Consider the following 13,753-nt stretch of genomic DNA (forward strand, 5'->3'; position numbering starts at 1 on the left):
CATATGTGCTTGTTTATAGAAATGTCTATTAAAGTCCTTTGCCCATTTTTAATTTGGATTTTTTGCGTTTTTGTTGTTGAGTTGTAAGAATTATTTATATATTCTGGATACCAAAGTCTTTTTTTTTTTTTTTTTTTGAGACGGAGTCTCCTGCCAATTCCCAGGCTGGAGTGCAATGGTGTGATCTTGGCTCACTGCAAGCTCTGCCTCCCGGGTTCACGCCATTCTCCTGCCTCAGCCTCCCGAGCAGCTGGGACTACAGGCGTCCGCCACAACGCCCGGCCAATTTTTTGTATTTTTAGTAGAGATGGGGTTTCACCATGTTAGCCAGGATGGTCTCCATTTCCTGACCTCATGATCTGCCCACCTCGGCCTCCCAAAGTGCTGGGATTACAGGCGTGAGCCACCGCGCCCTGCCCAGGATACCAAACTCACCGCACCCGGCCCAGGATACCAAACTCTTGTTAGATACATGATTGCAAATATTTTCTCCCGTTCTGTAATTTGTCTACAACTTCTTGATAATGCCTTTTGATGCACAAAACTTTTAAATTTTGATGAAGTCTTACAGATGGTATATAGTTTGGTCATGATTTATTATCAGTTCCACCAATCTCTACCTTTTAATCAAGGAGTTTATTTACATTTAAAGTAGTTACTAATAAGGAAAAACTTCTGCAATTTTACTTTTCTTCTATATCTGATACCTTTTTTGTTTCTACTTTCTCCATTACTGCCTTGTTTTGCAATTGATTTTTTCCTGGTATATCATTTTGATTCCTTCTTATTTCTCTTCCTATATATATTTTTAGTTTTTTCCTTAGTGGTTACCCTGGGGATTACACTTAACATCTTAACTTTATAACAGTTAGGTTTCAATTAATATCTACTTATTTTCAGTAGCATACAAAATCAAATATCATTATGATTGTGCTCTAGAGAGGGAAATATGTTTTTTTGGTGTAGATACTACCCATGTGGCAATTGTTGGCAACCGTTCTACCCACATTTTGCTGCCTGTTTTGCAATGTGTACATAGTTCAGCCTGATTCTGCCCTTCACTCTGGGTATAGTAACACTTAGCCAATCGAGTCCTGTTATAACAAATATAAAGCATAGTGCAAGATCATGAGAGGAGTTTGTTGAGATCAATTGTGCTCATTTTGGCTAAATTTATGTGGTGCAGTTGGTTTGGAAATAAAACTTTGAATTCGTTCTTACTGCGTATTTCAGAACAATTTCCTGTTAGCTAATATGATATTTTGACTTTTGGCTTAATATGTTTTAGTATAATTATCCAGGGACAATTTGTTCAGTTGAATACATCTGAGACAAATTGTTCTATTGGTCTGATAAATCTTTGACCTAGAAATAAAATAAATACAAATAAACTGCACAAGGATTAGAAAAGGAGACAAGATCCAGAAGGGATTCTTTAAGAACGTTTTTATGTTAACAACCTTGTACCAATGAAATCTGTTGTATACAAAAAGGAAGCAGGAGGCCAAGTGTGATGGCTCATGCTTGTAATCCGAGCACTTTGGGAGGCTGAGACAGGTGGATCACTTGAGGTCAGGAGTTCGAGACCAGCCTGGCCAACATAGTGAAACCTCGTCTCTACTAAAAATACAAAAATTAGCTGGGCTTGATGGCACATCCCTGTAATCCCAGCTACTAGCGAGGCTGAGGCAGGAGAATCGCTTGAACCCAGGAGGCGGAGGTTGCAGTTAGCCGAGATTGTGCCCTTGCATTCCAGCCTGGGCAACAGAGCGAGACTCTGTCTCAAAAAAGGAAGCAGGAAAGCTAGGTTTTGAGGAACTGTATGAAAACTATAGTCAAAGATCTATTTCTGAGGAAGTCATGGAACCCAGAAAGCTTTGCCAGATAATTCTGACAAATTGTTGAGGAACAGGTAATTCTTGTCTAATGTAAACTGTTTCAGGGTATGGAGAAAGATGAGACTTCCATTAGATGAAGTAAGCCCATCTGTGAAACCTCTAGCACAAGAAGAGAAAAAAAACATAGTTTAGTTTTATTCCCCAGCATAGATTTCTCTTAAGAATGCAAACTCGGTTCAGTATTAACAATTATACGTCACTCTGCTAATGTAGGAAAGGTGAAAAATAGTGTGACCATCTCAGTACATGCCAAATCAGGATTTATTAAAATTCACTGGTCATTCATGGAAAAAATAGGAGGTAAATACCTTGAATCTCTTAAAGGGTTTTCAGAAACCTGTTGTAAATATCATATTTAATAATGGATTATTGGAAATATTTCTACCAAAGTTGAGAATGAGAAAATGCCTATTAATAGATGTTGCTATTTAGAGCTTTGGTGTCAGTCTTGGGCAATACAGTGAGACAGGAAAAAGAAATGAGTAACAATTGGTAAGTGGGAACCCAATAGAATTAAGTTGGCAAACTGTTGAATGAAGAAGGAAATATAGCAACTACCTCATATAAGGACAATATATTCTAATAGTTTTCCTTATATCAACAATAACCAATTAGAAAATATAATGAGAAAAAGATTTCACATATGGTAGTTATTTAAAAATGAGTAAGCACTTAAGAATAAACCAAAAAATAAAATTTTAAGACCATTATGAAGAAAAAGGACAGAATAAGAAAACAGGAGTCAACAGTGATTAGTACTATTCTCTTAAATAGGAAGACTTGATTGATTCCTCTCAAATCACAGTATAGTTCAAATTCATAATACTCGGAATTTCAACTAGATTTCTTACAGAAATGGAAAAGCTGTCAACACACTCTGGAATATAACATTCCGTTGGTTATGACTTAGAAAATGCCATTTTAAGTAGATTTAACTGAAAATGTCTATTTTACTTTTTCCTTTCAGCCTCGGCTCCTGTTCCCTATCAATGAAGTAAATTTATGACAGCCTAATACGGAGACAGTTTTAAATAATAGAAACTGTGGGTCTGTTTATTTACTTGCTTTTATGAGCAGTAATATTTGTTATAGGCCAACCTTGATGTTAAGGAAACCTCTTTTTTTTTGTAGACAGAGTTATTTCCTAAGAGGTTTCCTGGGTACATATGCAGTGAAATTCTTGGTTTGTCTAGTTTCCCAAATAAAACCCAATGTAATAGAATATCACTTTTCTGGAGTTACAAAAATGACTTGTTTATTCATTTTTAAAAAATGTCTCAGAATATTTACCAAAATAGCCATTCTTAGACACAGTATGGCAGATATTTTGAATTATAATTAAAAAAGAATTGTACAGCTTCCTATGTAAAAACAAAAAGGCTGCTCTTTGATTTCTCTGTTTTATAATATTAAATATCAGAAAACTATAAATCAGTGTCCACATTTTGAGTTTGTTTTTCTGCTACTGGATTCATTTTTAAAATGATAATTCTTTTAAAAAAGGGTTTGAATACCACAAATCTATGTGATGTGAAAATGAGGTCCTTAGTTCACTTTCTTTCCCACTTTCTGCCAATCATAGCTTCCAGCGGTGACTACTTTTAACCTTGGAATGTATAGATCTTTTTCTATACATGTGACATATACAAGATGATTTTGGGGGGGCTTAAGTAAAAATAGAATAATAATATTATGCATACTATGCAATTTTTAGTGTAACCACCTAGTTTTTTTTGTTTTTTTTTTTTGAGACAGAGTCTTGCTCTGTCATCCAGGCTGGAGTGCAGTGGTGTGATCTCGGCTCACTGCAGCCTCTGCCTCCTGATTCAAGGAATTCTCCTGCCTCAGCCTCCCGAAGAGCTGGGACTACAGGCGCGCGCCACCATGCCTGGCTAATTTTTGTATTTTTAGTAGAGATGGGGTTTCACCATGTTGACCAGGCTGGTCTTGAACTCCAGACCTTGTGATCCACCTGTCTCAGCCTCCCAAAGTGTTGGGATTACAGGCGTGAGCCACTGCGCCTGGCCCACCTATATGATTTGACTAAAGAAAAAATGACATTCTCGCATGAGCTGGGGTACAGAAAATACCTTCCCTTTCCCATATACCTTTCTTTTCTTTTTCTTTTTTTTTTTTTGAGAGAGAGTCTCGCTTTGTCACCCATCTGCCCACCTTGGCCTTCCAGAGTGTTGGGATTACAGGCATGAGCCACTGCACCTGGCTTTCCCATTTACCTTTTTAGAAAGTTATTTGAGATATTTTAGTCATCAGAAAGGTAAATCCATGTTAAGGATATGAAATTATGCTTTATGATCTTGAGCCTTAATAACATGCATAAATAACTAAGTCCTTAGGAAAATCTTTACCTTTGAGAGTCATAGGTAATGATTGCCTAGGCCATAATATTGGACTTAAGCACATTTTAAGATTTGGGGTCTCCTCTAGAAGTGACTGCTTTCTGCAAGAAACTTTAAAAGTAAATCATAACATTTTCTCATTTTTATGAAATGTATGCCCTTATTGGATAAAATAAATTCTCTGGCAGAGCTCTTCCTTAGGTAGGGCCTCATGAATACACTCAGAAGTTTAATTTTCTTGAAAATATGTTTAATTTAAAATGGCTTCAGCAGCAACAGCAACAGAAACAGTTGAATATTACGTCTATGCTTAGTAAAAGACTGAAAGGAGATACTACCAATATTCATGTGGTGAAATGATAATTTTTATTTTTCTTTTTGTTCTGCTTTTTTTTTTCTCAGATTTCCTTTCAATATGTATTTGGGCAAAATATGTGATCAGGGAGTTTGTATAAGTACAACAAATGATTAATAATCTCACTGACCATGTTGACACAAACAAGGTAATGGGTTTTTTGTTTGTTTTTTGTTTTTTTTTTGAGACAGAGTCTAACTCTGTTGCCCAGGCTGGAGTGCAGTGGCGCGATCTTGGCTCACTGCAACCTCTGCCTCCCGGGTTCAAGCGATACTCCTGCTTCAGCCTCCTGAGTAACTGGGATTACAGGCACGTGCCACCACGCCTGGCTAATTTTTGTATTTTTAGTAGAGATGGGGTTTCACCATTTTGGCCAGGCTGGTCTCGAACTCTGGCCTTAGGTGATCCACCTGCCTCGGCCTCCTAAAGTGCTGGAATTATAGGTGTGAGCCACCATGCCTAGCCAAGGTAATGTTTTTATCAGATTGTTAAAGACTAACAGAATATGTAATTTAATTTGTGAAAAAGTAATATATGAGCATTCATTTACACTTCTGTTGAAAGTGTCACAGTAAAGCCTATACATCCATCCATATGTAGTATTGGCAAGGGATCTTTTATGACTTACAGATATTTCCACTTTATAATTCTCAATGAGAAAATCAAGTGTGATTACAACTGTGTTAAAAAAATAACAAAACACAGGCTTACATATTCAGGAATGTACTGGTAAGTGAGCAACACTCAAAAGTTCGAGGAAGAAATAGGCTAACCTAATTAAGAGTGTTTACATCTGAGTACTGAATTTAGGGGTCACTTAGTTTTAGTCATAACTGTATTTTCCAAGTATATAGTTTATAATCAACTTAATTTATTTTCTTTACTCAGCTATCTTCTGAGGATCCTGTTTTCTATAGGTTTCTTTTTATATATTCATGTTTTTTTTTTTTAATGCTGTAATACTATTTGATTTCCATTCATTTTTGTCTTTTTTTTTTTTTCAGGCCAAGATAGCCAGGTTAACCAAACGCTTTGAAGCAGCCAAAGAAGATCTTAAGAAAAGACATGAAGTAAAATTTTTCTATTCTTGCATAATTAATATTTAGCACTAAGTGGTAATCTTAGGAAATGCTGAATTAGGAGGAAACTGTATTACAAATCTGAAATTTGCTTGCATACTGTGTACTCCTCTATGTAATTTCTGGATCTTCAGCCCTAGAACTAATGAACCCCTTTCAAATCCTCATTTACTATTCTCGTATATCAACATTTATATTCTATTTTAGGTTATGCAATTCTTTTTTTTTTTTTTTTTTTGAGATGGAGTCTCTCTGTCGCCCAGGCTGGAGTGCAGTGGCACCATCTTGGTTCACTGCAACCTCTGCCTCATGGGTTCAAGTGATTCTCCTGCCTCAGCCTCCCAAGTAGCTGGGATTACAGGTGCCCACCACCATGCCTGACTGATTTTTGTATTTCTAGTAGAGACGGGGTTTCACCATGTTGGCCAGGCTGGTCTCGAACTCCCAGGTGTCCATCTACCTTGGCCTCCCAAAGTGCTGGAATTACAGACATGAGCCATTGTGACTGGCCCCTTAGGTTATGCAATTCTTGAAGCTGTATTTTCTGTCCATCTTTAAAATTAGGCTTCAGGGATTTGTCTTACCTTGTTTCTTTCATTTTGCATTCTTGTCAGATTCCCAGTATGGTCTCTTACTATTTTCCCCAAAGTATTTTAGTATTCTACTGCCTGTAGTATTCCTGTTCTCCCCTTCCTTTCTTCCCCATGTAGTCAGTCCTCTTTTATGCTTTAATTGTAATATACAGAGATTAGATTAAGTCACTTTATTGACTTAAACAGTTTGAATATTTTTTAAAGTATACAATTAAGTCCAAACATAGCATAAATTGACTTCCATAGTCTGGCTTTTGCTTGTTGGTGTTTCCTTCATTTTTCCTTTGTTTATCATTTTGCCACTCTTCTGTTATTTCCTTTATTATTCATATTTTAATATAATACTTTATATATTGCATTATAGTTTTTAGTTGGATTTATTTTCTTTTCCTCCTGAATTTTTTTTGTTTTTAATTTTTTTATTTGAACAAGGTCCATTTCTTCATCTTGATAGTTCCATTGTCTGGCACATAGTAAATTGCCAATATCAATAAATAGTAATCATTTTTCCTAGAGGTTTTCTGTATTGATGCATGTTCATATATTCTTTCCTGTTTTTGCAGCAATAGTACATAGAGCCCTATGAACTCTTTCCCTAGCTTCCCCTGAGTGGTGAAATCTTATCGCTGTAGTACAGTATCAAAGTGAAGAAATTGACAATTTTGTTTACAAAGTAGTTTACAGACTTAACAGTTTCTACCAGTTTTTACATGTGTATTTAAAAATTCATTGTGCATTTATGTCTGTCTGTGTTTATGTTTCCATGCACTTTGATCACACGTATAGATTTATGTAGCCCCCATCACAGTCAAGATATAAAATTGTTACATCACCGTAAGTGGACTCCCTCATGCTACCCTTTTCTGGTTTTATTTTTATTATTGTTACATCTATTGATGGACACTTGGTCCATTATTATCTTTGGGCTATTTTGAATAATGCTGCAATGTACATGGGAGTGCAGCTATCTCTTTGAGATCCTGTTTTTAATTCTTTTGCATATATACCCAGAAGAGGAATTACTAGGTTGTATGGTAATACCTTTAGATATTTGAGGAGCCCCCATTCTGTTCTTCATAGAGGCTGCACCATTTCACATTTATACCAGTAGTGCTCAAGAGTTCCAGATTTCCCATAACCTCGCTAACGTGTTATTTTCTGTTCTTTTGATAGTGACCATCCTCATGGATGTATGTGATACCTCATTGTAGTTTTGATTTGCATTTCTCTAATGACTAGTGATGTTGAGCATCTTTTCATATGCTTGTTGGCCATTTATGTATCTCCTTTGGAGAAAAGTCTCTTCGGGTTCTTTGCCTATTTTTAAATCAAGTTCCTTATTTTTGTTGTTGTTACTAAGTTGTAGGCATTCCTTATATATGCTGAATATTGACTCTTATATAAATTATTTGCAACTTTTTTGCATCCTTTGTTTCCTTTTCTCTCGATTGTTTCCTTTCATATACAGAAGTTATTAAGTTTGATGCAGTTCTGTTTGTCTATTTTTGCTTTTCTTACCTGTGCTATTAGTGTCATATACAAAAGAATCATTGCCAAATCCAATGTCATGAAACTTTTTCCGTATGTTTTCTTGTAGGAATTTTATGGTTTTAGGTCTTATATTTAAATCTTTAGTCAATTTTGAGTTAATTTTTATATATTTTGTCAGAGTCCATCTTCTTTCTTTTGCGTGTATATATCCAGTTTTCCCAGCACCATTTATTAAAGAGGCTGTCCTTATCCCGTTGTGTGGTTTAGGCAGTTTTGTTGAAGATCATTTGACCATATATGTGAGTTTATTTCTAAGCTCTCTATTCAGTTCCTTTGGTCACTGTCTATTTTTGTGCCAGCACCACACTTTTTTCGATTATTGTAGCTTTGTAATATATTTTGTGTGGTTCCCCCACCCCCCGCCCCCTTGGCTAACTTAGCCTAATATGTAATATGTTTTCAAATCAGGAAGTTTGAAAACCTCCAACTTTGTTCTTTTTCAAAACTATTTTGGCAATTCAAGATACTTTGAGATTCCATATGAATTTTAGGATTTTTTTCTGGAAAAAAAAAACAAACCCACTATTGCAATATTGATAGGGATTGCATTGAATCTGCAGGTTGCTTTGGGTAATACAGATATTTTAACAATAATAAGACTTCCCAATCCATAAACACAGGATGTCTTTTCACTTATTTGTGTCTTTAAACTTTTTCCAACATTGTTTTGTAGTTTTTATTGTGTAATTGTTTTCTCCCTTTAAGTGTATTCCTAAGTATTTTATTCTTTTTGATGCTATTATAAATTATATTGTTCATTTCTTTTTTATATTTTTTATAGTTTATAGATATGCAACTGATTTTTGCAGGTTGATTTTGTATCCTGCAACATTGCTGAGTTTACATATGTTTGAACAGTTGTCTTTAGGGTTTTTACATATGAGATCATATCATCTGTGAACAAAGATATTTATACTTCTTTTTCTGATTTGGATGCCATTTATTTCTTTTTCTTGCATAATTGTTTGGTTTAGAATTTCTCATACTATATTGAATAGAAGTGGCAAGAGTAGGCATGCTTGCTTAATTCCTGATCTTAGAAGGAAAGCTTTCGGTTTTTCACCATTGAGTATGATGTTAACCATGGAGTTTTCATGTATGGCCTTTGTTAAATTGAGATAATTTCCATTTCTGGTTTGATGAGTGTTTTATTTATTTTTTTCCATGAAAGGGTGTTGAATTTTGTCAAGTTCTTTTGCTGCATCAATTAAGATGATCATGTGGGTTTTGTCCTTTGTTCTGTTAATATGTTACATTGATTTTTATATCTTGACCTATCCTTGCATTCCTCAGATAAAACAACTTGGTCATGGTGTATAATCTTTTTACATGCTGTTGAATTTGGTTTGCTAATATTTTCTTGAGGATTTTTATATCAGTATTCATCAGGGATATTTGTCTGTAGTTTTAGTATCTTTGTTTGACTTTGGTATCAAGGTAATGATTGCCTAATAAATGGAATTTGAAAGTACTCCTATTTGGAAGTACTCCTCTTGGAATACTACCAATTGTTTGGTAGTATCCTCCAGTGAAGCCATCTGGTCTTAGGTTTTTGTTTGTTAATTTTGTTTATTTTTAAAATTTATTATTTATTAATAATTATTATTTTTGCAACAGAGTCTCACTCTGTCATCCAGGCTGGAGTGCAGTGATGTGATCTTGGTTCAAGTGATTTGTGTGCCTCAGCCTCCTGAGTAGCTGGAATAATAGGCCTGCACCACCGCGTCTGGCTAATTTTTGTATTTGTAGTGGAGACGGGCTTTCGTCATTTGGCCAGGGTGGTCTTGAACTCCTGACCTCAAGTGAGCCACCGCACCTGGCCTTAGGCTTTTTTTGTTAGGAGATTTCTATTACTGATTAAGTCTCCTTAATAATTATAGATTTATTTATTTATTTACTTTTAATAATTCAGTCTTGGTGGGTTGTGTGTTTTTAGGAATTTATTTCTTCTAGGTAATCAAGTTTGCAGGTGTGTAATTGTTCATTGTAGTCTCTTGTAATCCTTTCCATTTATGTAGCATCAATTCTAATGTCTTCTCTTTCTTTCATTTCTTTTCATCTTTAAAGTCATCTGTTTTGTTAGTTAGCCTGGTTAAGGATTTATCAATTTTGCTGATTTTTTTTAAACCAACTTTTAAGTTTTGTTTTTGCTTTTCTATTCTCTATTTTTGTTTACTTCCACCCTAATTTTCATTATTTCTTTCCTCTTGCTAATTTTGGGTTTAGTTTTTTCCCTCTAGTTTTTTGAGTTGTAAAGCTAGATTGTTGATTTGAGATCTTTGTGTTTGTGTTTTACCACTATAAACTTCCTTCTTACCACTGTTTTCACTGCATACAATTTATTATATTTTGTTTTCATTTTCATTTGTCTGAAGATATCTTGTAATTTACCTTCTTCTTTGACTTGTTGTTTTTTTTTGTTTAAACAGCATGTTTAATTTTCACATATTTGTGACTTTTCCTACTTTTCTTCTGCTGTTGACATCAAGTTTCATTCCATTATTGTCAGAAAAGATACTTGGTATGATTTCATTCTTTCTAAATTTGTTAAGACGTGGGTTGTGACATGCGACCTATCCATGAGAATTTTCTATGTGCTCTTGAGAAGAATGTGTATTCTGCTGTTGTTTGATAGCTTATCCTATGTGTCTGTTAGGTCCAATTAGCATATAGTGTTGTTAAAGTTCTCTGTTTCTGTGTTGATATTCTGTCTGATGGTTCTATCCATTATTGAAAGTGGGGTATTGAAGTTTCCTACTATCATTGTGTTACTGTCTGTTTCTCCCTTCCATTCTTTCAATGTTTGTTTCATATATTTGGAGCTCTGATGTAGGGGTGTGTGTGTGTGTTACAGCTGGTGAAAGTACCCTTTTATCATTATGTCCTTTATTGTCTGTTTTGACAGTTTTTGACCTAAAGTCTATTTTGTCATACATAAGTATGGCCCATCCTTACTCTCTTTTTGTTACCATTTGCATGGAATATATTTTTCCATCCTTTCACTTTCATTCTGTGTTGTATTTTGGATCCAAAGTGAGCCTCTTGTAGGCAGCATATAGTTGGATCTTATTTTTAAAAACATTAAGTCAACCTGTCGTTTGATTGGAGAGTTTTATCCATTTGCATTTAAATAAACTGCTCATTGGAAGGGACTTATTGTTGTCATTTTGTTTTTTTCTCTATGACTTGTAGCTTTTTTTTGTTTCTTGATTCCTTCGTGTTTCATTGCTTTTTGTTTTTCTTTTGGTATAGTAGTGTGCTTTCCATTCCTTTTACAGTTCGTTTTGTGTATTTTCTTTAGATGTTTCCTCTGTGGTTACCGTGGGGATTACATAAAACATCCTAAAGTTACAACTGTCTATGTTAAACTGCAAATAACTTTAATCATATAAGAGCGCTACTCTATATCTGCCTCACTATGACTTGATGTTACTGTTGTCGTATATCACATCTTTTTATGTTGTGTATCTGTTAACATATTTTTAGTTTTTTTAAGCTTTTAAGTTCTATACCAGAATTAAAAGTGGTTTATGCACCAATATAACAAGAATACAGGATTCTGTATTTTTCTCCTTATCAACATTTTCTTAGAGAAGTTTATATTTTTGTATGCTTCCATGATGTTGTGTAGCACTCTTTAGTTTCCACTTGAAGGACTTTCTTCAGCACTTCTTTTAGGACAGGTATAGTGATGAAACTCCTTCAGCTTTTACTAATCTGGGAAAAATTTTAATTTCACCTTCATTTTTGAAGCATATTATTGCCAGGTATAGTATTCTTGATTGGCAGGTCTTTGATTCAGCACTTTGATAATATATTATCTCACTCCTTCAGGCCTACAAGATTTCTGCTGAGATATCTGCGTGTTATCTTATGGGAGTTCCCTTGTGTGTTGTTATGAGTTGCTTTTCTCTTACTGCTTTCAAGATTATTTACTGTGATTCAGACAGCTTGGTTATAATGTATCTCAGTGTAGATGTTTTTGGGTTAACAATAGTTGGAGGTCTTTGAGCTTCTTGAATTTGCATCTCCATTTTCTTCTTCCAGTTTCAGACATTTTCAACAATTATTTATCTTTCTCTGTCTTCCTTTACTTCCCTTATGTGTATATTGGTCTGCCTGTTGGTGTCCCAAAAGTCCTTTAGACTTTCTTAGCTTTTTTTCATTCTCTTTTTGCTCCTCTGGCTTGATAATTTCAAATGACCTGTCTTCAAACTTGTGGATTTATTTTTCGGTTTGATCCGGTCTGCTCTTGATTCTCTACAGTGAATTTTCATTTCAGTGTATTCTTCAGCTTTTTAATTTGTATTATGATATGTTTTTACAGTTTCTCTTTGTTGATATTTTCATTTTGTTCATGCACCCTTTTCCTGATTTTGCTGTTTTCTGTCGTCTCTTTCACTTTCACCTAATTGAGTATCTTTTTTTTTTTTTTTTTTTTTTTTGAGAAGGAGTTTCGCTCCTGTCGCCCAGGCTGGAGTGTAACGGCGCAATCTCCACTCACTGCAACCTCCGCCTCCTGTGTTCAAGCGATTCTCCAGCCTCAGCCTCCTGAGTGGCTGGGGTTACAGGTGCCCACCATCACGCTCGGCTAATTTTTGTATGTTTAGTAGATACAAGGTTTCACCATTTTGGCTAGGCTGCTCTTGAACTCCTGACCTCAGGTGATCTGCCCACCTCGGCCTCCCAAAGTGCTGGGATTACAGGCACGAGCCACCAGCCCTGGCCAGAGTGTCTTAATGATAGTTATTTTGAATTCATTGGCAGATAATTCATAGCTCTCTGTTACTTTAGGGTTGGTTTTTGGATATTTATTTTATTTATTTGATTGGACCATGTTTCTCTGTTTATTTGTATGCTTGTTGAAATTTTAGCATTTGAAAAAACAGCCACATCTCCCAGTCTTTGTGGACTCTTGTACACAGGAAGGGCTTCACCAGTCATCCTTGTTAGAGAGTCTGTGGGCCTCTAACATCTTTTTTTGGCTATGTGTCTTCTCTGGGCTTTTGCTTGTACTCTTCCATCTGAAGAGGTTTGCCTCTCCACTCTGAAGCTCCCTCTGGTACCTGTCTTTGCTATAGCAGCCTCTGGTACTTTGGCAAGCTGTTGTATTAGTGCTTCCCCTGCTGTCTGTCTGTGTTACTGCAGTTTTTCTGGTGCTCTATCAAGTTGAGGGTCCTGCCTTTGGTCTCTGAGGCTCACAGGCATCCGAAGTGCCATAGTCACAGTTCTTGCTCCAGATTAGTCCTCCATGTTGGGTAAGACAAAATCTAATGCGTTGGGCATCTTTCTTAAACAGTTGGATTCAAGCTCCAACTTTCTCTTTCCTTTCTGATGTAGAAGCTGTGTTGGGAGGTTGATGGGGTATAGTGAGTAAATGCAATGTATTTTCCTAACTGTTCCAGTGTGCCTCTTTTTGGCCTTGTGCTCACCTGGGATGCCATACCCTCTCAACTAATTTGTGGAAATCTCATGCAGGCAATATGATGCTTATCTTGTTAAGTCATCTCCATATGGGAAGCAGAGGGGACTTCCTGTTCTGACATGTTGCTGATCATACCACAGTTTTCAAAAATCCTCCATCAAATGACTCCTGTGTTCTAAACCATTTGTTTTATTTATCCTCTATGCTTTTATTCTTCTTGTTTTTCTCCTGAAATATTCTTTTATCTTAACCATTTTGAGTGTAATAATTACTCAATGATGGCCAGGCACAGTAGCTCATGCCTGTAATCCCAGCACTTTGGGAGGCTGAGGCGGGCAGATCACTTGAGGTCAGGAGTTCGAGACCAGCCTGGTCAACATGGCGAAACCCCACGTCTACTAAAAATACAAAAATTAGCCGGGCCTGGTGGCAGGCACCTGTAATCCCAGCTACTCAGAGGCTGAGGCAGGAGAATCGCTTGAGCCTGGGAGGCGG

General features: G+C 35.9%; 1 protein-coding gene across 7 annotated transcripts in view; it reads left to right on the forward strand.

Moving 5' to 3' along the window:
- The window catches only part of ATF7IP (activating transcription factor 7 interacting protein), a 116,157-nt gene that overhangs the window by 55,917 nt on the left and 46,487 nt on the right, over nucleotides 1-13,753 (forward strand). For all 7 annotated transcript variants that reach the window (XM_014347106.4, XM_034935409.3, XM_034935411.3 and 4 more), the window contains exon 6: nucleotides 5,615-5,680. In XM_014347106.4, coding sequence (XP_014202592.3) covers nucleotides 5,615-5,680 — 66 coding nt within the window. The remainder of the gene's footprint in view (nucleotides 1-5,614; nucleotides 5,681-13,753) is intronic.

This window comes from Pan paniscus, chromosome 10 (assembly GCF_029289425.2).
Source record: "Pan paniscus chromosome 10, NHGRI_mPanPan1-v2.0_pri, whole genome shotgun sequence".
In the NCBI taxonomy this organism is placed as follows: domain Eukaryota; kingdom Metazoa; phylum Chordata; class Mammalia; order Primates; family Hominidae; genus Pan; species Pan paniscus.